Source organism: Onychostruthus taczanowskii, unplaced genomic scaffold (genome assembly GCF_017590055.1).
Source record: "Onychostruthus taczanowskii isolate IOZ18803 unplaced genomic scaffold, ASM1759005v1 scaffold17, whole genome shotgun sequence".
NCBI lineage: Eukaryota > Metazoa > Chordata > Aves > Passeriformes > Passeridae > Onychostruthus > Onychostruthus taczanowskii.
In genome coordinates, this window is record NW_024498906.1 from 3,537,874 (window position 1) to 3,565,708 (window position 27,835).

Genomic DNA, 27,835 nt, shown 5'->3' on the forward strand with positions numbered 1-27,835 from the left:
ACAGATAGGCTGGATTTGCCAGGGTTCAAAGCAGCAGGGAGCAGCAGCAGAAGTATGTGATTTGTTCCTCCTCCTTCCACTGTTCACTCTGTTAGGATAGCTACTATTGGCAAGCATTGGCTTAACGTTATGTCCTCAAATTTAATTCATCTTCCTTGAACTGAAGAGACACAAATTCCTAATGAGTTCAGCATCTTCGTGTTCAATGTAATATGGTAGTCAACCAAACTGCTGAATGATCATGGGAAATGAATTACTCTGATACTGATTTAAACCCTCTGCTAGTGTAATGAAAGGAACCCTCAGTGCAAGTGGATCCTAATGGCTCCTGAAGGTTGCCTGTGCTTGCCCATATTAAGGACTGGGATGTATCAAGGAGGTGTCAGTTTGTGGTTATCAAAAACTGACTAAAGTTGGATGGGCTGCTGTGGGAACTGAAATCATTTTCATCCATTCAAAATTCTTAGTCAAGCACTATAAAATGGTTTTAAAAATGCAGATGGGTCTATTTTGTGCCAGATCTGAATGGTTTCCTTGAGGTTATGGCAGGAATTCAGCCAAGGATGTCCTTTGAGGTTTTCTTTCTGCTCAACTCAGCAGTACCTACCATTAGGGTATAAGACAATATGATATTACCTCTACTGCTTCTGTCCCAGCAGTTCTGGTTAAAAGGCATAGATGAATTTCAGATGAGGCTGAAAAGGAAGGTGCTAAAAATGTAAAGTTGCTCTTACCTGCCTCCTTTATGTGTTTGTAGACGTCATCCGATCCAGCGGAAGAGTACGGGATGTCATCATGTGCTACGAAGTCAATCTGCCAGTGAACAGAAGAATGACATCACCATCACCAGATTTTGGTTCACTGGGGGATTGTTGTGGAGAGTTCTTTCTTTTCTTGACTTCAGCTAACTTGCTTTTGATATTCTCATCCTAAAGCTATCACCTAGTGTATTGTACTAGATTTGGGCCTGCAACTGCTGTGTTGTATCATCAATTATGAAAAACCAGAAATCTTCTCTCCAAAAGCACTGCCACTACCACATCACTCTGACTGGCTCAATGTGATATACAAAACCCAAGACACAGGTTCCTGCTGTTATTCCTACTGCAAAAGCAAGTGGTGAAGCCTTGGCTTTCAAAACCATGGAGCCAGGATAATTGATTTTGGGTCCTTAGGGCTGTGCATACTCACGTGTATACCTAGTACTATCATGCTGTCCTTTTGTCACCTAGTGATGTAGACACTAAAATACATCCTACTTAATTATGCTTTTGTCAAGATTCATATGTGTTGCAAGACAATCAATAGCATCTAAAACACTCTATCCTGCCTTTTAGAGGGCACATGGTATTTTTAGATATTGCACCTGTTGCCATTAATAGGAAGCACACCTTTAATTCAAGACTTCAGTCACTAGGTGACAACTTTCCTGGTTTACCATCTCCTTTTCTGAAAGTCAATTTATCAGTAATTTTTTCAGTTTATTTTATCCTTCAAAAATCCCAGCAGAGAAATCATCTCAGCATACTGAGGAAAAAAAGGCAAAAGAAATATAATGTTTTCTGAAAGAGACGGAGGCAAGGAATGCTAGGTACCTAATTTCAGTGACTGGAATTAACTGAATAAAATAATTTGCTCCACCTAGTAGGATTTCAGACTTGTTCATTCTCAACTGTCAGTCTGCAAAGGGGAAGGGAGAGATAAGGGGAGAAATGTACCTTATGTTTTTCAAGGAACTCAGGTGTCAGTGTCCAGGGTGCATCTCTGATGACCTCATCCACATAACGACAGTGTCTGAGGGCTTCATATCGCTCAGTTTCATTCATCACAGTGAAGCCTTTGAATTTATGAGTTAAATCATCACTGCAAACTAAAACATAGAAGTATGAGCAAAATGGCTCCACATTCAGTAAAATTAGCATGACCAGGAGTTGATTATACTAGGTAAATCACTTAGTTACTAGCTTAGCAATTTTTGAGGTGTCCTAGGGCATCTAAGAGTTCTGTTTGGAGTTGGCAGATACAACTGTGTAATCATGAGACAACCTTCTCTTTCTGGAGCTGCAGCCAGGGGCCAAGTATGGTATTTTAAGGCACTTCAGGTGGTATCCTTTACATGCTAAGGTAAACCAATCCCACTCTTAAGTGGGGATTTCATGGGCTGTGATATTTCAGGGGTGATGGCCAGTGCTTTGAAACCAATCAAAGAACATAGCGTGGACAATCACAGAGTGCTCACTAACTTCAGGTATCACAAAATGGTCAAGGCAGGAAAACCACTTGACATCACCTAATCCAAACCCCCTCCTCCCAGTAGAGTCAACTGCAGGTTGCTCAGGGCCATGTCCAGTTGGGTTTCAAAGACGGAGACCCCTCAGACTCTCTAGGCCTCCACTTCCTGCTTTTAATTTTTATGTAAACAACACTCTAAAAGAGAAATTTGCCAACAAAGCTCAAAATCACAGTGAGACAGTTTCTCATTAAATAAACCCTGATGGAAAACAAGTCACAGAAAACTTTACATGAATCTGTCTCCAAGCTTAGCTTTGAGTTCAGCAGGTTTCACAAAAAGAAGAGTAAGGCTTGTGCCATGTTCAAATGGAAAGCTGCTGAAGAAAGCCCCAGGGAAAGGACTGGGAGAAGCCATATGCTCTAGTGAAATGAGCAGAGTTAAAGGGCCAGAAATCCTGCATCTTTAACTCTGGATGCACCAATACTTTGTCACATTGCTTTTAAAATGAGGGCCAGCAACACCCACATTACCAGAGGACTGTAAGAGTTAGGTATTATCTTTCTACCCACATAACATTGTGTAAAAAACAGTGACCTTCTCCTCTCTATCCAACATTACAGCTGCAACAGTCATTTGACACCCCACATGGAATAATGCGATACCCATTTATAGCTGGGTTGCCAGTTGTTGTCCTTCATCACGGGTCAAACCTGTGCCTTTGGATCTTTGTCTGTAAATGTACTTGACAAATGATAAATGCAACATTACCAGTGCTGCAGTGAAGTGTAAGAGCAGCCCTACAGCTGCTGCTTCTTTCTAATTTGAAAACATCAACCTATCAGGCAAGGTGCTGGCAAAGATGCAGTCTTTTCTGAGATCGGAAATGGATGCTCTTGCTGTGATGGTCATTAAGGACTTTCAAAGTAGGAAAAATGTAGAAAAGCTTAGATATCCATGAAGCTTGCGCAAAATTCAAAGCCAGATAATAACATATGTATAAATTTCAGCAAGCAAAATGCTACTCTCTCCTGTTATGTCAGTTTTGATGCCTGCTGACAAGAAATTTAATGGTGATCAAAGCATTTTCAGGAGAAAGATCCCTTCAGAGACTGTATTTGTATTTATTTACAGCCTTTATGACATCTTTGGGCTACCCTCTCCTGGAAGAAAAGGTCTACCAAAATTACTGGAAAATAGTAATTTTCGCTTGCATTCTGAAGAAAGGTTTGATTTTATTTTCTGATTACTATTTGTTCATGCACAGTGCAGACAGACAGAATATCTTTCTTTGTACTTCTTTTGAATCTGTCATCCTGCTCTAATGACTGATTTAGGAAGGTATAGATGTCCATTTTAAAAAGAAAAGTGATCTTAGGTCCAAATAATGTTCTTCACAAGAAGAAATAGAAGAGGTTGATTGTGATGCCCACAAAGACATATGACACCGGTGCTTTTGCAGCACAAATTGTATGTGGGTGTGGGAAGGTGTCCATTTTTTAAACATGCTAACACACAGTGCCTTGCTGGGAGAAGGTGCTGATGAGTGCTGGCTGCTTTGTCCTTCATACCAAAAATAAAGGCAAAGTGAAGCTATGCTATGAATTTCAAAGAAGCCAGGCTTTTGCCCCAAAGCTCCTTCCCTTCTCTGGGACAACCCCATATCTTTTGAAAACAACAACAAAATGTGCATAACTTGCATTTTTTTTAAACCTCACAGTCTTGCACTTCCACTTGCTTCTTCTGCAAGTTGTCTGGCTCAGCAGGAAACCAGAGAATCCTTAATGTTTCCTTCCTAACAAAGGGACTTGTCCTTTACCTCACAGGAAGCTCCATGGGAATTGCCACATTTCATGAACTTGAGTAAAACTAAAGTATGTGTTTATAAAGAGATTTTGTTTTTCCTGTGTGTTGGGTCTTTCCCCCCCGCCCCGCTCCCACAACTGTTTGGGACAAATATGCAAAATAATGCACCTTGTAGTACCTGAAGGTTGCACTCATGTTCACTGTAAAGCATTTGAGCAGCTGAATGAAGGTTGCTGTGAAATGTTTCTGCGAGGAATATCTCAACCCTGGAGGTGCAAGGAAAATGGAACCAAACTGCACATTTTTGAGGCTTCATGAGAGCAGGGCCTGCACAGCCTACTAGGCAAGAAAGAGCCACCCTCCAGTGACTCCTCTGGCACAGGCCAACTGCTGAACAGCTGTTAGCCAGGCACACACCAAGAAAAGAAGATATTCTTAGCAAAAAAAAAAAAAAACCAACCCACAAAACAACTGAATTAAGAAGGTAACATGCCTGGGGACACCTGAGAACTGAAATTGCATTCCACTCATGACCTATTTGGGTCTTCAATGACAATGGCCAGATGTAGCTTCTGTGATGAGGCTGAAAGCTGGGTCTGGACCTGGCAGGCAGAGGTCATGGTCTGTGCCTGGCTGGCAAAGGGACCAATGAGCCAGAAATAAATAATGGTTGCTCTCATTCACTCATCTCCATCTTTGAACAATTTTGAGCAAATAACTGAAAAAGGTAAATTATTCATAGGGAGCTATTTTAAGCTCAGAGCCATGCAGGCACCTGCTTTAACTAGAATGGGAATTGTGCCTGTGCTGCTGAGGGCAGAATTTGACTTTTACTTTAATTGATGCAATTGTAAGATGTAATTCAAGGCAAATCACCTATAGAAAGCCCCTGAGAGAAAGCAGCATTCAAGTCATAGTGTATAAACAGCTGGGGGTGGGAGCACAGCAATAACTTTCTGATAGTGAAGCACAGAAGCAAAAATCCAGTGCAATAAATAACTTGATCTTACCTCCTACTAATAAGTAGCTATTTGGGAATAGAGTTTTGGCTTGCATAAGAGCTCTAGCATGGCCAGCGTGGAAGAGGTCAAATATTCCATCTGCATACACTCTGACAGGTCTGTCAACTGTGGAGAAAGAAACACAACAGTGATTTTTCAGATCCCAAACAAGTTGCACTTAATTATCCTGGATGGCATTTTATTCCCAGATCAGATGATTGCAGAGATTTACCCCTGTTCTGATATTCAAAAGCCCCACAGGTGAACCTGCAGTTTTTGATACTGCACATTACTTGTTTTTTGTACTCTCTGTTGTTTTCTCTCAGACTTACCCTATTTATTATCATCCATCATCCCCATATTCTAATTCAGCAAAAATGTCATCTTCCTGCCTCATTCAGAGTTCCACCATATGTCTTGTTCTTTTCTCTCTGCCTTTCTAATCAGATATGCCTTATGGATTTTTCCCATCATTTCCCTTTCCTCCACTCTTGCCTTGACTTTTTCCACAGCTTACTGCTGTAAAAATCAATTGCTTATCTCTTCTATGCAAACCTCTTACTTCACTTTTCCCAGACTTTCCCCAAGTTCTTCTCTTTCTCATGTTATCAACCCTTATAACTCTTTCTGTATAGCACCTCCAGCAGCAGCCTCCAGATTGAAAAAGGACTTGCTTTCTCAAATTACATGCTTCGCCACCTCCAAGCAAAAGCACAGTGGAGATGAAAGCAACAGAGCTCAAACCCCCATGGACTGTGTTTCAGTGACAGCAGAGAGATGTCTCTGCAGTCAGGACATCCAAGGGTCCACGGGAGAACACTGTTCCTTGCACAGCTGACTGGAAAGCTGAAGCTTGCTCCTGTATTGTGTTCGTACTTTAAAAGTGTATTTTAAATAAGCAAAGTAAACAGAGCCTTTTAAAAAATAACCTCTTGAAATATGGGGGGGGCGGGATGAAGGATGCATTTGGGACTACATGTGAAATCATCCCAATCCAATCATATATGCCCAGATAAAAGAAACTGGCAAGTAACCTTTAAGGCCACTGATGTGATCATTAGGAACATCAGTGAAAGAAGAATTTTCCAGAGATGAGAATCCAGAAGGTAGCTACTACATAACACAATTTTCAGGATAGCTGGAGAGGGCTGGCAAGCCTTCCTTCCAACCAACATTCACAAACACATCAAAACCTAAATTGAAATGTTTTCTCTTGTTGTTTCTCTAAGAGAACATAATGGCTCTGAAGTTGCTGGTTTCTTCTCCATTACCTGACAGCACTAGACATTAGGCTTTTGCTTTTGAGTAGAAGGCACAAATAAGCATTCACTGATGTTTGTATGGAAGAAGCAGGCTTTGGGAGTGCCCATGATCCTGTGGATCTCTCCACATACCTGGTGTTCCCCGGCGGGCTTGTGCAATGGTTAACTTCTCATGGGGTGCTTGGCACTGACAGCTTGTTTCATCTGCGAATGGAGCAGGTGCAGTCAGAGTCTGGAAGGAGGAAAAAGCACAAAAAAAGTAAATTTATTTTCACTACCAAGTAGTTATAAAAGAACCATTTAATGGTGGCAGAATGCTGTAACCAGACTTCACGCTGGTTTGTTCTCTGGGGATTTTTGCTTTTTGGTCACCCCTGAGCACACACAATTCACACAAGGCAGGATGGTGAGGAAAATAAAGCTTTTAAAACATGTCATGTGACTGAATTCTTTGTCTTTGTTAGACATCTTTGCCTGGTCATCTTTGAGGTGGGTGAAGGCATATTATTTTTGTTCGCAGAACAATGTAAGGTTGGATAGTGTGAGCAACTTAACACTTCCCAGTGACTCTGAAGGCCCAAGGAAAAATGTATTCTATTACCTGTAAGTAACAGCTGGAAAAACTACTTGGGACTTAGAAAAACGCAAATGAGCCACCTCTTAACAAGCACCCTTTCCTGCCACTAGTATCAGTACAAATAATTGGGAGTGGAGGTTGTTTTGTTGTGGTTTTAGTCCGAATCTCCTATAATTTTGAGGAGCCACTCAAAATAAAGGCGATGCAACCTTAAGTCCCATTTAACAGGAGCTGACTGAACTGCAACTCCTCTCTTGTCTGACACATTCTGTAATAGTACTAAAACACTCTAACTGTGATCAGAGCACCACAAGGGTACTTGCTTCGAGGAGCTTATAACCTAAAGATATATGAGACAGTATGAGGATGTGTGAAGACTGACGTGGCATTATCTGTCAGGAAACCTGATTACTGAATTTGTATTTTCTGCCCATGTCTATGTAGGAAGTTATCAGCCATCAGACCCTCTAGTATTTATTATCTGCCATATAGTCTGATAGGAAAAACAGCTTCTACAGCTTTTGGCTTGAAACCTTTACAAAAACATAACTGAGTTTTGGTTTGCTTTGGTTTTGAGATGAAGTGGTGGTTGAGAAAAGCTGAAGGAAATCTGTCACTTTGCCTCCCCCATGATTTAACTGGGAGTTCATGGCTGTGCAGCTGTGGCTTGGTTGGGTTTTGACAGTGACCTGATGTACAGTTGTCACACCAGTTTGAGTACCCATGGATGAACATAACAGCATCCCTTTTTGCCTTTACATGGTTTTTCAGATTTTTCATGCTGAATGATTAATCACTGAGCATTTAGCATTCTTTATCATCCCTGAGACACTTTAGAGCATGTCATACCTAATTGCTGGCTGATCTCTGGGCTCACTGGTTTGTTGCATGGAAAGCTCAGAGGACAGTAGTAAAACAACAAAGACTTAAAGATTCAGACCCAGTTCTTTCTGCTGATTTTGCTACTCCTTTCATTTACTACAAGTAATGCAAAAGAAGGTTTCCCTCTTTTCCTTTCCATTTTTCTTTCCTTTTTTTCCCCATACTCTCAAATGTTAAAGGAAACCATCATCATTAGCATCTTCATGATGAAAATCACAGCATCTCTGTACAGACAAGGTTAAAAATGGAGAAACTATTACCAAGCCCAAGTTTCTGCCTGGGTTTCATGGAGGGGAACTGTTCATCAGGCCACCCACGCTGCACAGTGTAGAACATTACACATAATCATACAGTGCCAGCTCTTTCCTTTATTTTCTAAATACTGTCTTTTTGCTTCTGGCTTTGCTATTGCTGGGTGCTAATCTGTCTTTTTATCTCCAAGGAAGGTCAAGTTACACGGCAGCCCATATAGCCTGGTTCCTGCTGAGATAAAGAGGAAGGCAGAAATGTTAAAACAATAATGGCTATGGTCTGAGGCCTGCAACTGGTAATCAGCTCCTATCTTGGCAGAGGTTGTTTCCTTGAAGGTTATTTGAAGAAAATAGGCTTGGTTTGCAGGAAGATATCTCTTTTTCCCCCCCAGGCAGACACAGTGGTGCTTTTCATACATGTAACCACCTTTGCAACACTGAGATTTTTCTTTCAGTCTCTGCTCAATGAAGAACAACCTCTATCAGCTTCCCACTGGTCCAGCTTTTATAAATGTTCATCATTAAAGCTAACTTTACAGATCAGGGCTTAGAACCAGACCTGTCAATATTCACTTTACTCTCTGATCTCACAGTTACTAGATAGGAAAACACATCAAATGCAATACATTAAAGTCAGCCATATTCTGTCAAAACCAAACAGAGAAAAGCACAAACACCATGTGCTGACAGATGAAAGCTATAGCAGTAGCTTCCAAATGACTACTCACTACTATTTTATTTTATCTGTCCTAGAAAAATTATTGCTAAGCTTAACAAAAACATCTTATGAGTAAAATGAGACCATTTGGTTTGTATAAAAGCCCATAAGAGAATATATTTCAAGAAATTATAAAACCCTTAAATAATTTATCAAACCTTTTCAGTTGGTATACATAATTACTCATATTCTTTCCAGTTTCTTGATGGTAATAATTAGAATTGCGAGAAAACAGCAAGTAATTTATATAGCACCTTTTTAATTTTGGTTAATCCATTAAAGTTCTTTTGGAAGTTTGCTACAGTTTTGCCAATAATCATATGGTTAGACAAAGACTTTGTACTTCTGTCTTGCTCTGATAGATTTTTCCCTTCATCTCTGCCTTCCTTATATTCTAGGCATTTACATTTTGCAATTACTCAAGCAAGTGAAATTAGCCTTATATTTTGGACCAAGGTAAGCTCCTGAGACCTGCACCATCCTATAGTAATATGTGAGAGAAAGCTTATCCCATGTCACAAATGGAGAGGTCATTGTAATACTAGGACTTATTAATGAAGATGATAAAAAGCTCTTGCAATAAGAGTCCTGTTTCCTGGTAATTAAGGCACAGCATTCAGCAAAATGAGGGTACAAGAAATCATCACATTTAGTAAACCCTTGCATATTAGAAGCTTCTAATTCTATGAGAAGTTTAAATAATGTCTTACTTTCTAGGAAATTTGCAAAAGAGCTGAATGATGTTCAGTAAACTTCAGGACATTAAAAGATGGAATGTGGCTAATGGGAGCTTTCCCAGCAAGCACCTCACAGCTCCATATGCAGCAGCAATGTCTTTGTAACCCACGGCTCTATTTGGTGAGACAGTAGCCCAGAGAGGAGCACAGTGTGGTTGGCATCCCTGAGCTGGTTCTGGGGCCAGGACACTTCATGAAGAAACCCTACATGACAGCTAGAAGCACCTTATTTCCAGGTGTATCTTGATGCTCCTTTCTATTATCTCTCTTCACAGTCTCTTAGGCTACTGTAGCCATTTAACTTAGCTCCTAGACATAAGATAAACACTCATGCTTATGTTTGTAATGATTAAAAGGAAAGTTGTTGGTGATTTGTAGAAGGAACAGGAGTCCTACCACTGAAATAATAGGTCATGAAACAAGCACCTCCATCTCCTCTGATTACAGCCTGTTGAGTTACTGCTTGCTTGCTTCTGTATGTTTGGTAGTTGGGCTTGGTTTTTTACACAGAAGCAAGGAAGACAGAAACATTCTTTTAAGTAGGCAAATGTAGACCCATCCAAGCCGTAGTGCACCTGCCTTTATACCTCTGCCTGCAGGGTGACTGTAGGAAACACAGCTAATGGAAGGAGCTACTGCTTTTTTTTTTTTAATTCATGCAACTACAATACCTTCTCTCCTCCTCTTGGTAAAACTGTGTTGTCACCTAAGATTTTGCTACAAACAAAGATCAATGAAATTTCAGATCATGAACCAGTACAGCTACAGAGGCAACACCTGATAAAGCAGGCTGGGTCTGCGCTTATGAAAGAATTAAACTGGCAGGGAAATTCTATGGGAGGTCTGATGTTGTAATCACCTTTTGTCTCAGAGGCAGTATTTAAAACAGATAAGTGATTTCACTGGAACAAATCACATGGAAGAAGTCTACTCATATGAGGAATGATTATTTTGGGAACCTGTCCCTGATGCTGAGAAACAATAATTACAGAGCAGGAAACACTGGCATCAGTTTCAAGAAATATTTAAGAAAAAGCCCTATTAAAGAAAAAGCCCTATGAAAACTATTGAAAAGTGCCAAGTTTCTGAGGTATGAACACTTTCTGTAAGTGCAAAGGCCATGCTAAGAACTACCAAGGTCTTCTCTTAGAGGTTCAGGGAGCAAACATTGTCAAAATGGAAAACCATGTTGTCTCCCACCTGTTTGGGTCAGTAACCTAAATTTATGAGCATTTAAGTTGTAATTGAATGTTACTGGTAGTTGTCTCCTGGTAAACTTTTTACAAACTGCTCTAATATCCGTGCCAGTATAGAAAAAAGTCTATCCTGTTCTCTCACAGTTCTGCTGACTCAGGAAGGTGGATGTAAACTAAAATATGGCAAACTAACCTCATAAGAACAGTAATTTCAGCATTCTGTTTGCAAGCATTTAAAATTAACTTTGTTGTTCTTTCTGGGCTTTATCTTCAATCAAATATACTTTGCTCATCATTAATATTAAGTAATTTTTAAGTGCAAGATGTAATTACAAATTGAAGATACTGCAGAAGAAAAGCAGCTTCCACTGCTTTTTCAAGAAGCATAATGATGTATATATGTAGAGATTAATAGATTATGAAACTAGAACAACTATTATGTAATCTAGTGTAATATTTACAAAAGTCCAAAGAATTTTGTGACAAGATTCCTGCATGACAGCCATGACTTCTGACTGAACTGGAACACATTATTTAGAAAACAAAATCATCCCTAGAAGTAGGATGGGCCCCAAGCCAAGCAGAGTTCAAGTAAAAGAGTTGCCAATGAAGCACCTCAGCCTCCATGAATGCCAGCTAGAAGTGAAATGTGACCTTTGGGAAGTCATCCACCTAAGCCCGCTCCCCTGGCACGGCCAGAAGGAGATGGGAGGAGCTCTGCATGCCGGTGATCCAGGCAGGACTCACGGAAAGAGCAAACTGCAGCAAGGGCACTGTGCAGCCCGTGAGCCTGGATGTTCTCCTGATGACTACAGACAGGAAAGCTGCCGGGTATCCCAGCACTAAGGAGGGATACACAGCATTCCAGGATAAAGAAGCTTGTGGCTCCTTCAAAGGAGCACCAGTTGCCAATCATCAGCCTGCAGACACCATCACCAAAAACCAAACCAGCTGTGGGGCATGTGCAGCTCAATGCCCAGTGGCCACTGCTTGCTGGCCCAGGAGTAATGCTGAAGGTTGGCCATGGCCAACAGACCAAAACCATGTAACCACTGCTCTAATGCCACTCTGTGTTTTACTGATCAGTTCAGTGGAGATAATATCAACTCCTGTGTTTTGAATGTCTATTACACATTTCTTTTTACTTGTACATTACTGTATAGAATCACAGAATCATGAAGGTTGGAAAAGAGCTTTAAGATCATCCACTCCAACTATCAACCCAGCACTACCACTGTAACCCCTAAAGCACCAAAACACATTACCCAGTGCCAGATCCAGATACCTCTTGAGCACCTCCAGGGATGGTGACTCTGCACATTCCTGGGCAACCTATTTCAGTGTCTGATCACCCTAACACTGAAAAAAAATTTCTAATATCTAATCTGAATCTCCTCTGCCTTAGCTTATGGCCATTTCCTCTGGTCCACTCACTGCAGGATACCAGAAGAGACCAGCTCCCATCTCACTACAGCGTCCTTTCAGGCAGCTGTAGAGAGCAATGAAGCAATGAGCTTCCCCCTGAGCCTCCTCAAGAACACACAAACCCAGCTTCCTCAGCCATTCCTCACAGGACATGTTACAGACCCTTCACAACTCTCATCGCCCTTCTCTGGACACACTCCAGCACCTCAGTATCTTTTTTGAAGTGAGGGGCCCAGAACTGGACACAGTACTCGAGGTGTGGCTTCACCACTGTTGAGTAAGGGTGACAATCAGTGCCCTGGTCCTGCTGGCCACACTCCTGCTGATACAGGCCAGGTGCCATTTGCCTTCTTGGCCACCTAGGCACACGCTGGCTCACTGTCAGCTGGCTGGTGACCAGCAACCCCAGGTTCCTTTCTCCTGGGCAGCTCTCAAGCCACTCCTCCCTAGCCCGAAATGCTGCATGGGTTGTTGTGACCCAAGTGCAGGACAGGGCACTTTCCCTTATTGAGCTCCTGCAACTGTCCTCAGCCCATTAATGAGTCTGTCCAGGTCCCTCTGTAGATCCTTTCTATCCTCAAGCAGACCAACACTCCTACCCCATGTAGTGTCATCTGCAAATTCACCTGATATATGGCTAAAAGAACCCAATTCTGCTTTAACACAGGCAAGGGTTAATATTCAGAAAGCAACTCGGTTATATAGCTAAACTATTGGGTGAATTTGGTCAAATAAGCAATCTCTACTAGTGCTTCTTTACAGAGATACTTTACATTTATCAATTATTTAATGTCAGATGTAGAACAGCATTTTGTATAAACCATTACTCAGAAACAGAGCTATGAAGAAGCAAAAAACCCCCAAACCTTTTTTTCCTCCTGCACAGGAGACACATGCTATGCAGTTCCTCAGCTGTCAGCAGAAAAACTCTTAGAAGATCTATTTTCCCATAGGGAGGGTGATGGGCTTCTTTACAAGATCCCTGATTCATCCAGTGCCTTTCAAGAGATTTTCACCCTCTACCATCTGTTTGTATGTGTGTAAAACAGGAAAGCAGATTATATGGAAACAAAGGACACACTAGGATAGACAGTTATGGCTGCACTGAATGTCTGTGCATGATTGTGGATGTGTGAGTATACACTACACATATTCTTGTCTGTGTAGTCAGTATCTGCCTCCTAATTCTGTATTTCTTCTGCTCCATATCCACGCATGTGCTGAGTTCTTTTTACATTTTATGCATATGTTATATTATAATGCTGTCTATGCCCATGAGGAGGGAGCACAATCTATCTACAATGTTTTTCCACTCCTTTTTAAAAGTATGATACAAACCTTTGTCACAATGGCAACAGCACAGTTTAAGAAGTTGGTAATATTCTCCTAATAAAACCTGTTTCTAAAATATCATTGCATTTGCAAGGACAGAATGCAAAATATAGAATGTAGTGTGTTCTTCCTGTGTTTATGGGTCATTTCTGATTCCTGAAAAGGTATCTGCAGTTCTGTGTACCTGACAAATAGGTACTGCAACATTTTTTTGCAGACCCTGTAGCATTTCAGAAGGTATATAAACTGCATGTCCTCTGATGTAATAAGGGGAAATCTAAACAGATTTTTCATGTCTATGGGCAATTTAGGTTTTTTTAAGTGCAGCAAAAATTGCTACATGTCCTCAAGCACAAACTTCACTTGGCACGTTTTTATGGGTTTGTGGTTTTATATACTACCCAATATTTATAAAAATGAAAATTAATCCAGAGCAAAACCCAAACTTCTAAAGGACAAAACAAATATTTAGTCAAATAAAGCAATTTTGGGTTCCTTAAATGTAAAGCTATTTAAATATTTATTTATGCTTATTCCACATTGAAGTAAACAGATGGCAGACCCCCTGTCATAATATCACGTGAGAGAGAGACAGAAGCACGGGACACTTTTTAACCACAATAAACTTCCCCTGCATTAATCATTGGCTCCTCTGATTAAAATTGCCTTCCAGTGATATAGGAAAGATGAACATGAAGATCTATGAAAATTCATGGAAATAAAACACTGAAATGATTCTAGGGATTGCACGAGAACATCTTAAAATTTTCTTTGTAAATATGAAGGGATAAAAATATAGGAATCCAAGGCATGCACACTTTCCTTGCAATTATTTCACATTTTGTGTTTGAGTTCATTGCTCAACAGCAGCAACAAGAAATTGTCTAAAGAGGAAGAGAGACTCCTTGGACCATTATACAGCTCCAGTGTGTGCAAACACTAAAATGTTCTCCTCTTCTCTTCAATAAAATAAAATAAAAAAAACCTGTGTTTTCCAAATGTACTTGAATAATTGGAAAAAAATTGAATTTATGTATTCTCATTTTTTCTAAAAAATCAAGAAAATAAACAAAATGGCTGAAGAAGCTGATACCTAAAATTATGTGAGATCTGTCACATTCAGTTGTACTTAGAGTCTCATTCTCTAAGTACTGTAGATTCAGTGGCCCCAAGATACTTAATACCTAATTCCTATTGACCTGTAAAAAGCCTGTAGCCTCTGATCTCCCAACACGACAGACGTAAATGTGGGCTTCGGAGCAGTGCTGGGATTGCAAGGGTGAACCTCAAGTGGCCGTGACACTTGAAGTGCCTTGGCAGAACACGTTTCATCTGCCATATGGATAGATGAAGTACCCAGCGAGTCTGTCCTTGCAATGATGATGGAAAAAAGCCCCCAATAAACTATTTGGGTACTTCCACACAGGGCCCCAGTGCCACTTCCTGTACAAGAAATGACACCTGGCTACAGCTTTAGCTGCCTGAGAACAGACATCCAAGGGTAGTACGGATGTCTCATACCCTTGAACAGCCCAGTATTTCGGGGATAGCACTGCCTAGGGCAGAGCAGACAGCACAAAAAGCACTAACCTGCTTTTTTACATCACCTTAAAGATAGATTCACTTTAAATTAATGAAAACTGCTGCTTAATTCCTCCTGCCTTGCCCTCTACCTACTGATGTGCCTGTGAGCACAGACCAAACCAGCCACATACCATCTGCTCCCTCTCCTCCCCTGTAATTCACCCCAGCGAATTCAGGTAGGTCTCTGCTTAACTGGTTTCTTAAATTAAGTACTCTGATGGAAATGTATGTTGCATTGCCCTGCATTCCCTCACCTTACCTAACCCTCAGTTAGGCTCTGACAGTTTTGAAAATAAGACATGGGTTCCAATGTCCTAAGAGTTCTTTATCACATGTTTCCAATGATGCCTGTGTTGGAAGAAGAGACATGAAATACAAGGAAAAGAAGCTCTCAGTGTGTTCAAGGGAAAGATGAGACCAAGCAGTACATTCTGACATTTGTTTTCAAGTAAGTTTCAATGTGTATTTGGGTTTGCTTTATCTGCATCACTGTCCTTATAAATTGCCATTGTTTTCTTTTATGAAAGATGTCGCATGGAACTGTCTTCCTGAAAGGGTGTTGAAATGCCTCTTTGTTTCTTTCACGTGAGGATTGGTAATTTTCAAAGGAGGCACCAATCCTTCAAGGAGCTACACACACGGGACCAAAGTGAAACTCTTGATCCCAAGTGACATAAATATTTGCTTATTTGTTATAATTTAATTTCACAAGGTTTTGTATTTCCTCTTTGGTATTTCCTGCTATGGTATCTCTTAGTTAAACTAAGAGCTTTCATTTTTTGTACTGATGCACGCGGGCAAACCCTAAGGGCAGGATTCCCAGGCTGAGATCCACAGCCCAGCTGCACTCTGCAGCTTACTGAAAGTTATCCAGGGACAACTGCCATGCCATGAATCTGTGGCATGATATGACCAGGGGTCATGTTTATCCCACTGAAAACAGTGAAGGCCCCCATGACCAGGGGTATTCCGAGAATTAAAAATATCAGTGGGACTGCAGAAGATGAGAACATGGCCTAACATAGCAGTTTGGTCCAGATGAGAAAAGGGATAAATGCAAAAGGATGCAAACCAGGATTGGAGAAATGCTATTTGTGAGGGGTTTTTTCTTGACCACAAAACTCCTAAAATCACCACTATGGATAAAACCTGTGACTCTGATGGGTTTGTTTCTCTGCTGTGCATGGAGACCGAGACCTGTGGCTCACTCAGAGAGACATTTTCCTGGCATTAAGATACACAGAAGTTGACAACATAAAGAAGGCAAAGATCAAGTCAGAGATGGAGCAGAGGAATTGACTGAAACAACACAAATGCTCATTAATGCTCCAGCTGGTTAAGAAAATGCACAGAGTGTCTTGGGAAAAAATTAATGGCAATTTATAATGACAACAGTACCAGGCACTGGAAAACATCAGGTTTCAATGCACATTGAAACTTACCCTAGAACTGCCTTCAATGTCCCCTGATTTCCTGATCTTTGAAGGACACAGGTTCTTTAGTGCTAATATGACAGCTCCTGACAAGCTAGCAGACTTCACAGCCTAAAATCAGAAGTCTAATGGCAGATATCCATAAAAATATTCACAGTTTTACAGCTTTAAAGAACTAATTCCTGTTTCAAATGGAAAGGATGACAACAGTTTCAGAAAAGAACCAACCCCTTTTCACCTTCTAAAATTTTAGGTGATTTCCCAAGAAAAACTGCTTCCTACAACTTAGCCCATATATAACCTGAAAGCCCAGATAATTAATTTTAGAGATGTGTGAGAACCAATGAACAGCATTACGAAGTCATCTGTAAGTATCACAGACTTGCCACCAGTTATATAATTCTGAAGTACCAGAGCCATCCTGAGGTCCAAGCAATATTAAAGTGTTACCTGAGACACCCTTTTTCCTTTACACTAATAATCTAGGTGACAAGGCTACTGGCCCACCACTGCACATGCTGCCTTCAAAGGATGAGACCAGATCAAGTACTGAAGATCTTAAAAAAGATCTCACAGGAACTCGATGCCCATGTTATTAGACTGTCTGTCCAGGGCTGATTCACTTAAACTCTTCAGAACACCCACCCTTAATTTTTCTCACTTCACACACTGCTTGACTACACTTGCTGGCCCCACTCCCTACGCTCTGAGTTCAGTGTATTGCATTATATTTCACCAGGCAACCTTTTTTTTAGCCTGAAGATAACACAGATCTGATGACTGATGAGGTATCACTTCATAAGGACATACTTTCCACAAAAATTTATTTTAAACGTCTCTATTGTCCATTATTGGTACTCAGAAAGATACAAAACATCACAATCAATTCCTGTTTCATGCATGTACTCTAACTGTCACCATAATTTCCGCAGAAATTATACAAGAATGCATGATACTGTAAATACTGGTATCATATTGTCACTCCTTTCTTTAAAATCTTTTAAAATGTCAGACTACAACCAATTCAAACAGGTTATAGGTGAGCTTTTGACAGAGAAATCTTAAACAGCCTCTACGAACACACTGCAGTAACTACATCTGAGCTAACTTTCCCTATTAAAACAGCTCCAAAAGCTTTCCATGAACAAATTAACAGTCTTCTTTAAAGCTGAATCTAATTATAACATGAGCAAGAAGAAAACATTAATTTAGGTCAGCTCCAATGACTGCTGCTATTTCTTGTCATACCAGAACAATGTCTCAACTATAGTGTTAAATTTAATTACTGAAGTTTGATGTTTAAATATGTTTTAATTAGCATCGGGACTGAATTCTGGTGTTAAGTGATCTAATTTCCAGTACTAAACTGTTGCATACATCATGCATTCTCACATCTTGATACTGCCTCCACAATTCTGTGATTGCATTTATGTAGAGCTGCTATTAACTTTCTACCACCTTGCCAATGATGCATACCATGCTGAGGTAAGGAGAGATCTTTCCTGCTGGGAATAATAACAGATTTAAATAAGAAGCAAGGAAACACTCGAAATTTTAAATGAGCACATGAAAAGAAGGACAGCTCCAGAACCTGAACTCTTGGGGTACAGCAGCCTTGTAAAGTTGCCTACACGGTCTAAGGGAGTCTTTAAGCAACGACTCAGAGGAGTTATTTTAAGAATCACTCTCCCGGCCATCCCTCATTCTCCTGTCCCCGCAAAAACCGCAGCTCTCCGAGACTCTCTTCTTCCTTACACATCCTGAATCGAACCGGCAACTCCTCACCGGACTCTTAAAGTTGAGAAAAGCGGGATTTGCCGTTCCTAAGCGCAGTAACCCGCCCGAGGCCCGGCCCTCAGGGCAGCGTGGGGCCGAGCGGTCACTGAGGAGCCCCCGGGGGCTGCCATTCCCGGCGGGAGCGGCACCGGAGACGCTGGGACCGGCCATCGCTCCGCGCCGCCGGCTCCTTGGAGCGCGGGCCGCTCCTCTGCATTCACTACTGGGAACAGGCAGCTTTTGGGACGGCAACACGGCTTGGCCATCGCACGCCTCCCGCCGCCGCTCCCGCCACCCGCACACATGTGGCAGCCGCGCCGGTGCCCGGGCGCGCCCGGACCTGTCGGGAGCGCGGGGGATCCGGGTTTTTAACGGGCGGACCAGGGATCCCGCCTGGCTGTCACCGCACTGCCCCGGGTTCTTGCAGGGCACGGCACGGCACAGCCCGCCTCGGACAGCCTTCGCTCGCCCTTTCCCTGGCGCTGCACAAAGGGGCCCGCCGAGGCGGCACCGGCCGCCCGCGGGCTCCCTCCATCGCCCCCGGCCCAGCGGCCCCGCAGCACCCGGGGCGGGCCGCGGCCGGGCCCGACTCACCAGGCGCGGCTGTGGGCAGGTGTGTTCCAGCTCCTCCATGGTCTCGGAGGGGGATTTGGGGATGCCTCTTCCTGACTCAGCACCGGCCGCACGCACTGGCATGGCCGCCGCCCGGGCCCGCCCGGCGCGGGGGGTCTCCCCGGGAGCCGCCCGGGGGCTCGGCCGCTCGCGTCGCCACGGCAACCGGCGGCCCCGCCCAGCTCTGCGCGCGCGGGGGCGGGGCCGGCTTATTTGCATGCGGGCTCCTGGTTGGCTGCTGCCCCGCCGCGCCACCGCGCGCTGCCCACGGCGGCTCCTTGGGCGGGCCCCGCCCCCGCGAGTCTCGGGGTCCGGAATGGGCCCGGCTGGAGGGGACCCGGGACACCGGGGAGCACCGGCTGGGACATCCCGGCTCCAGCAGGGCCGTCCCACAGCACATGGCACAGCACTGCGTCCAGAAGGTTCTTGAGCATCTCCAGTGAGGGAGACTGCACAACTTCTCTGGGCAATCTGTTCCACTGAGCGGTCACCTGCACAGTGAAGAAGTTCTTCCTCATGTTCATGTGGAAGTTCCTGTGCATCAGTTTCTGCCTGCTGCCTCTTGTCCTGAGCCTGGCAACCCCGAGAGGAGCCTCCAAAAGGCTCCGTCCTCTTGACGTCCCCCCTTTATATATTAATGTGTATTTTTATACACATTAATGAGGTTCCCTCTCAGTCATCTCTTGTAGACGCTGAACAGGCCCAACTTCCTCATCTTTTCTTTGTTAGAGAGGTGCTCCAGTCCCTTATCATATTTGTTGCCATTCACTGACCCACTCCAGGATCTCCAGGTCTCTCTTTTCCTGAGGAGCCCAGAACTGGACGCAGCACTCCAGATACACTCATCTCACTGGGGCTGGGTGGAGGGGCAGGATCACCTCCCTGACCCTGGCAGTGCTGTTCCTAAAGCACCCCAGGATCCCACTGGCCCTGTTGGCCCCAGGGCGCTGCTGGCCCGAGCCCCGAACCCCGGGGCGGCAGGCGCGCTCGCTGCCGGAGCGGTGCGGGCCTTCGGGAGGCAGCATCGGTGTGTCCGCCCCGACCCTGGCCGCGGCTGCACAGCCGGGCCGGGCGGCCTCGGTAACCCGGCAGAGCGAGCCGCGGTGAGGTTTGGCCGGTCGAGGAGCAGCCGCAGGTGCTGACCGGACAGCTCCCGCCTGCCGCGCCGCGCCCGCCGGGCGGCCCGAGAGCGCTGCCCGCCCCACTCCCGCGGAGGAGCACCGGGCTGGGAGTACCAAATTCTTGGTGCTGAAAAAATTAATTGCCTTTTAGTGAAAGCTATTATAACAGTTTGGGCAAAAGCGTGGTTCTGTTCTTCCGAGAGATGGATAAAGAACATGGCTTTAATGGTAGCCGCTCTCTCTAAACGCAGCAAAATGCTTCTAATCATAAGCAAATTCAGAGTTCCCAGGCCCTTCACGTGGAACCTGGCTGACACCTGCCCAGGAGCCACGACTACATCTTTGGCTGTGCTGTACAGCTGCTTCAACACACACAACTGTAGCTCCTACACTGCTGCAGTGAAATCACCATCCTTCTTACTCTTAAATAGAATGAGAATATGACCAAGATAATAGAAAGCCAAAAATTTTTAGAACAGAGAGGCTCCATTGGCTATTGCTAACCTTGATAGAATAAAAAAAGTGGATTTCAGTTATACTTAGCTTCAGTGGGCACTGTCAGTATTGCTTTTAAAAATCAGACTTCATCAGAGGACACAAGCATCTAAGGCCACCCAGACCATGAGGAGTTACAAGATGGTTGTGCCTCAGGGTCTTTCCCCTTGAGACCCGAATTTCAAATGCGTTTATCTTCTGCACATCTTCAAAGAAAACCAAGTGTAATACAAAAATGTATGAACTAGGGGAAAGGGAAAGGAGTAGATAAGTAAATAAGAGGAGATGAGAAAGAAAAGAGAATGTCAAAAGAAAAATGAGACAGCTGTCAAGAAAAAAGAAAAATACATGTCAAAAGAGGTGGCTTAGCAAGAAAAACAGGTAGCCAGACCTGTGAATCTCACAGCTGAATCTTTTCCTTATTAACTAAGTTCCTTTATCAGTGATTCTGCAAGAACTACTCACACATTATGGAAAGCATACTCAAGGGAAATGATTAAACCATGATTAATGCAGCACTTGGCCTGAAATTTGTAGCTCATTTTCTTAGGAGAAATATTTGCAGGAGTGTTATGCTGTTAGAAGAATATTTGGACAGCACAGATGAGCAGTGCTAGGACTGGAGCAGCCAGAGGTAGCAGGCAGCCCTTTTATAAACCCAACCATGTATGCCAGCTCTTCAGGGATTTGTGCTGGTGTCCTGAAGGTGTAGCACCAGGTATGGACATATCCAGGGTGAGTGCCCAGCCCTCCCTGATCAGGCAGGTGCATGGGAATAGAGATGAAAGGAAAGCAGGCTTTCTTGAAGTTGGGTGATTGCCAATATACTGGAAATGTAAATTCCCTTGCCTTCTATTTCTTTTGAGTATGAAAGGACAAATTTCATCTTTGCTTTCATGCTGAGAGTGTGCTATTGACTCCAGATGCATTTTGATTCATCTTCTCTACAGACAGTTTTTTCCATATACATGTAACATTACAGAATGATGGGGTTTTCCATATACATGTAACATTACAGAATGATGTCTCTCTTGCAGTAGTGTTATTACCTATCTAAGCTGGGCCAGAATTTCAAAGTGGAAGTGGAATACTTTTCATGCTGCTTATTTAATTTCTATATCTGGTAAATACTTTATGTATTCTGTCCTTCTGTTTGAAGAGCATGAAAAGAAATATTGTGTACCTCATTACAAGAGAGGAAGTTGAAATAATGGCAGAGAGAAGAATGTAGGGTCTGTCGTGTCTGTCCAAATGGAATTTGTCTAAAAATCTTAGTCAACATATTGGATATCTTGAATAATGTATACTAAACTGTATCTTCTAGCTGTTGGTGCTAAATGAGCTTTCAAAAGGCTGGAGCGTGTCTTTACTCTCTAAAATAAATAAATACAAATTAGGTTTGCTTGGGAAAACTCAACAGATGGTCTTCTGTGAATCCTTACAAGTCAGCCAGCTTTTAAAAGAACAGTGGAGCAAGAGGCATGGGTGGGGAGGTTCACGCATCTAATTTCTTTTCTGTAACCAATATCCTGTGCCAGGCTGATCATGATCTCCTGGGCAGCCTCCTGCCACTTCTTCACAAGTTACAGGGACATATCACCATGGGCTTGAATGACTGAGCCCTTTGCAACAGCTGCTTGGGTTGAATAGACATCTGATGCACAAAAATCTTGTCCCAGGGTGTACAAATTACAGGCAAACAAGCCAGGAAACCGTGATCCCAATCCTCCTACCACTAACTTCAAGGTCTGAATTGAATAGGCACCAAACAGGGAAAAACTTCAGCTGTTAGGAGGGTTCCACCTGATACACAGTGGTTTGGGTTTTTTTAAATACAGAACTTCAGTTCTCAAACTGCAACAATTAATTATAAAAGATTTTTAAAAAACCCATTTAGATATTACATTTCAATCCTCTCATTTCTCAAACTGAAAGTATGATCCCTCTCTGAGCTTCAAGCTCCAGTTAGCACAGCAAAAGTTGCATTTAAAATGGTCTTTGCCTGAGAGAGGCTGCAAAAGTCTTCTGCCTTTTAAGTGAGTCAAAATGAAGACAAGCAGACCTTCACATAATTTCTGTTCAAAACTCATCAGGAAACTAAAAAATACAGTGTGGTTAAATACTGTTTGACTTCAAAGACAAGCATCTACAAGAAAACAGAATAAATTACTGATTATTTAACTGATGAGCTTTAATAAATTTTGCTTCAATTGACATATTTTGGATACTGAAGGTTTTAACTGAAAGACTTCATAAGGTCAACTGCAAGACTTTGTAAGACAAAGGAGTGGTTTATGTCTGGAGCAGATTTATTAAAATACTGTGTTTCTATGTATGTATATGTGTATGCATGAATCCCTGCATTTATGTATCTATCAATGTAATGGTAATTCTAGACATGCTAGAATTAATAGTCAAAAATAGTAGAAAAAGATACCTTATTGCTGAGATGATCAATTAGTTAAAACATATATTTTTAGACTGAGATTAAAACTCCACAATGGTTGATATTTTTTTCCCTCCTGTGTAGGTGGGAAAAAAATGTAGAGAATGAAAGCTATGAATTAAACTATACCCTATAGGTTTTCATCACCTCCAACACCAATCACTTGGCTGCTTCCATATAATTTTGGCTGACACTGTAGCTTTAATTAATTTTTAAGAGCAGTTCATCATTCCAATGGAATGGACAATGCTTAAAACGATACTCTTTTTGTCAGAATAAATAAAAAATATTTACTATTTATGAAATAGTCTTATAAAATGCATGCAGATTAATCCACAAAATTTTTCTATGTGCAATGACAGTCCATAAATGATGAAAAGTAAAAACATAGCACTTGGTACAGTGTGATTTTAGACCTGTTTTTTTCCTCAATTCTTTAGTGAAGATGTGGTGTTTAATAAAATCTATGTTCTCAGGATACTTGTATAGAATCAAATTAGTCAGTCTTTATATAAGAGTTTAACTAAAAATGTTGTGTTAATTCTGATATAGTTTACATGTAAATCTTCTGGAATACACAAATTCTTGAAAATAGAGGCCTTTGGTGGTGCCATTCATCTGTGCTTTGTAGCACTGTTTTGGATAAGTGGGGTTACCCACTTTGGGAGAGGTTCTTTTTGTTCTTACTCTTTCATGAACTACTTTTATAAGCACTTCTGAAGAACATGGTGAGAAATGATGGTTGGGTTTTGACCAAGAGGGTGTCTGACTTCATTTCATTCTTCCCGAGTCAGAGAGATGGGTACTTAGTGTGGGAAATGTCCTGTTATTAGATTGTCCTTGCTAATTTCAATAATCAAGTTTTTACTTATTGAATAAATGATGTTAGGGGAGGTTGAGGGATTGTCAGCAGTGACACTTTGCTGATGGATGCTCAGAGGTTAGAAAGCAATTAGATTAGCTAACCTCTGTTGGTCCTTCCCTTCCCAGAATCCAAATTGTCTATTTAATCCACTCAACACTGTTCACTCTTACCAGAAAGTTTTTCTGAATGTTTAATCTGAACTTCCATTGCTGCAAACTACTGCCACTGCTTGCTTTTGCTACTGGACACAGAGAACAGATTTACTCTTCTTGGCTTTTGTATGACTACTGTGGTTAAGATTTTGAAACAACAGTTTGAGGATTTGGGGTAGAGAGCTGATATTCAGCAGGCAGGCTGCTACTTTTGTTATACGTCTCTTGACTTTTCTAGACTAAACTGTCCCAGCTGCAGTAATTCCTTATAGGTCATATGTTTTAATCTTTCCATTATCCTCCTTGCTCTCTTTTGGGTACTCTGTAGATTTCTTTCTTACAGCGTGGTGCAAGCACAGGACTACAGCTGCAACTTTACTGCTAGAAATACAAGAAATACAATGCCGAATGCTGCAGATCTCTCTTCTTTATATATTTCAGTATAAACTTGGTCTGAATGATTCATATTCTCTGCCCTCCTTCTTATTGTTACAGATAAAATATAATTTAAGAAAAAGTCTCTTTACTATTTGCATTTAAACTGTGTCGTTATCCCTTCCATCCCTTTTTCTCTTCTTCTGGCTCTCCAGATAAGCTCTCCAATCTCCTTAAATCCACACAAAGCTAAGACTACCTTTCTTGAACATATTTGTATTGCACTCACTTCTATCCATTTTCAATCTCTCCGGTGCCTTCCTTTACCACCAGCTCAATTTCAAACTTCTTGGCTGATCATCAGTATTCTATCATGCTATCTTTTCCAGGATTGCAAGTCTCCAATACTTTTTTTTCTCTCCACTGTTCCTGTCAACCTTTATCTTTCCATTTGTCAATATTTCATGCAAGGGCCTTCACAGCTTTTTTCCCAAACTATTCCAAATGCAAACCTGCCAAGTGAAACATAAGAAATCATACCATAAACTGCCTCTGAGTGATTGTTAGAGGTTCACATTAATATTTTGGGTACCAAAAACTTAATAACTGGAGCGTTTCATAATCTGGGTAAAGACACACACTTTATTTAAAGCAAAACACTTTTTGCACTGTAAAATGGAAATCTGGGAGCTAGTATAGCTTTTACTAATTATTATCGGAATGCCTCTTCCTGTAACAGCTTCTTCCATTTTGCCTGAACTAAGGTAGATGAAGTACCAAACCTAACTGGACAGACCTTTTCTCTCAGGTTCACAGTTACTTTCCTGCTAGTGTCCACAGTAAGAATCAAAAGCTGAACTTGAAAGGGATTAAAAATTTGTGACTTGCTAGTATTGGAAAGCAAGATCAGATGCACTGGAACAGTGACACAAAGGGAGACATCACTACCAGGCCTGACCTAACTTCTGTTTCTACCTTGCCTGAGGTGATGAGGCAGGTCCAAAGTCTTTTATGATGATCTGCCTCAGCCTGTCTGTCTGTCAAGCCCCCATGCCCACCAGCCCTATGGTGTCATTGTCTCCTTGTCCTCATGCAGCAGCTGCCCCTTGTAGCTAGATCAGGCCTTCCTGAGTCGAGCACAGTGGGGCCTGGCCCACGGCTGTGTGGGATCTTCTGCAATACCTCCTGTGCCATCAGCCTGACTGTCTTTGGTGTCCTCCTTGTACTGGCCCCTGTCCAGCCCCAGTTCCTGAGTGAACCTCCTCTCAGAGCCCACCTGGCAGCCCCTTGGGGCTGGTCTGGAGGGCTTCTGCCACCCTCTACTTCTATCTGCTGTGGCTGCTTTCCAGGCCATTGTCCCTGCCCTGGTTGAGTGTCCATAAAGTTATCCACTGCAGCAGCTAAATGTCTCCCCCCATTCTGAGCTCTCAGGTGTGAGGACACACCTTGTTTGTGGGGAATGGGAGCTGCTGTCAAGGCTGTGAGGGCGCTGAGAGTCCTGACCAAGCCTCACTTGGGTCCCCTGCCCTCTGCTCATGGGCTCTGAGTTCTTGGCCCTCGCTGGAGCTGAGCTGTAGGAGTGCTGGTCTCCATCCAGCTCAGCCACAGCCATGCCCCTACCCTGACCTGGAACCTGCCTTGTTTGATTGACTTGTTTGGTGGTTCCCCAGTGGAAGTGTTCAAGGCCAGACTGAATCAGGCTTTGAGCAGTCTGGTTCAGTGAAGGTGTCCCTGCCTGTGACACAAGGGTGGGAACTAGATCATCTTTAAGGTTCCTTCAAACCCAGATCATTCTACAACTTTCCTGGTGATCACTGGGCTGCAACTGACCCAGGCTACCACCACTGGACCTGACCCTGAGCTGTGTTTCTGGTTTGTTTTGAGACCAGTCTCATCACTGTGGACTTGTCCCAGCTGATCCTGACTCCCATCCCCAGGCTGCCCTGCTCACAGTCCTCAGGCTGGAGAGCAGAGCCCAGCTTCCTGCCAGGCTCTCCTGCTGCAGGGAGCACTTGGCCCTTGCTGCTTCCCTACAGCATGAGCACAGCCTTCCCCAGCACCAGAGCTGTCAGGATTACAACAAGAGTTTACAGCATCTCTTGATAATGTCCTCCCTTCTGCCAAAGGGATCTGAAATAGTGAATGCTGAGAGTATTCACCCATGGAAGCACATTTGATCTTCAGCCAGGTCTTGAAATGTAACAGCCTCTCTGCAATAATGTTCTGCTTATACATTAATTGTTCATTTCTGTGCAATTGTAAAGAGAGAGTGCTGAAAGTAGTTAAAACAGAGACTTTCATGCTGTGGCAATAACTGTATGCTCTTGAATACCATTGGTATCAGACTTAATTCTTAGACATTATAATTATGTGAGGGCTCATTTTCTGTGAGTTTGCTCTCACTTGTCTTCCCTATTTAATGTACATTATAATATTTTGTACTTTTCTTCTAGGCTTGAATAGGAATATTGTATTAGGCAAGCAGGTGATGAGATTCTGTTCTCTGCTCCAGTTAGCATAATTTCACCAATTCTGGTCCAGTTACTAGGATTTGCAGTAATTTAACTGCAATCAGAATTGAATTGTGTTTGTTTAAGAAAGAAAAAAAGTGTCTCTGAATGTTCATTTCATAGACTTATTCTGTTGTAATGGAGATTAGTCTGTGTTCTTTTTCTATTTCATGTTTTTATTTCAGAGCCTTAACATCCTAATAACAATTTTATTCTCGTCATCCTGTTGTTAGCAAGTAACTCAGGTAGGAAATTAAAAAGAGCTGTGCAGTGAACAAAAGACAAGTAGAGGCCTGTTAAGCAAGGAATTTACCCTTTTAACATAAATGTCTGCATTATCAATACTGATAAACAAAAGGAGAAGCATCTATTCTTTCATACTTCTGTCAATTAACTATATGTGAAGAGTTTTGAAAGCAAAGATGTCTTGTAAGGTAATAATTTGAGATTTCTTTTCATTTTAATTTATAAAACTAGTTTTAATAACTTCTTTAGGAGTTTAGTACCCCAAACAGTTAAATAATTCTTTTTGAAATGACACATGCACAGCACAGTTCAGTAAGCAGCTGCAGAAGTGGTCAGAGCTGGATGAAATTAGAAGGAAAAACTTTAATGTAATTTAGTGATAATGTGCATTAATTCAGACCAATGTAAATATTAAAAGTAAGATAATGAAATACTCCATGTTTGTAGGAAACATACACATAGAACATATACTCTCATATCTTGAGTAGCATGCACATACAATTCTCCACTGAGATAATCTGTACTTAACAGCAATATAATAATGTTTAAGCATTTTGAGGTAGACATAGTATAGATGAATTTGCTATTTTGCTGCCATTCATGATTTACTGGCATTGTTTTTATACCACCACTCTTAGTTTTAACAGATTTTTTTTTCCATCATCAAAAGCATTGCCTACCATAAGCTTAATTTGTAACATCTGAATGTGAGAGTTTTAACTTTTTGTCCAACTGTTTTTGCAGCAGATCAGCACACTCTAGTCATTAAAAGGAAGAAAAAATAATCTTCAATACAGTAATTA

At 42.2% G+C, this 27,835-nt stretch overlaps 1 protein-coding gene across 2 annotated transcripts in view; it reads right to left on the minus strand.

Annotated features, from left to right (window-relative positions):
• Positions 1–18,971, minus strand: part of PCYT1B (phosphate cytidylyltransferase 1B, choline) — a 33,716-nt gene extending 14,745 nt beyond the window's left edge. The window contains exons 1-5 of one of the 2 annotated variants that reach the window (XM_041399921.1): positions 18,805–18,964; positions 6,432–6,531; positions 5,047–5,163; positions 1,719–1,870; positions 735–813 (exon numbers count right to left, since the gene is read on the minus strand). In XM_041399921.1, the coding sequence (XP_041255855.1) occupies positions 735–813; positions 1,719–1,870; positions 5,047–5,163; positions 6,432–6,531; positions 18,805–18,906 (550 nt within the window). In that variant the 5' untranslated portion in view covers positions 18,907–18,964. Of the gene's footprint in view, positions 1–734; positions 814–1,718; positions 1,871–5,046; positions 5,164–6,431; positions 6,532–18,804 lie in introns of both variants that reach the window. The other variant, XM_041399922.1, reaches the window with a different exon arrangement.
• Between the last annotated feature and the right edge of the window lie 8,864 nt (positions 18,972–27,835).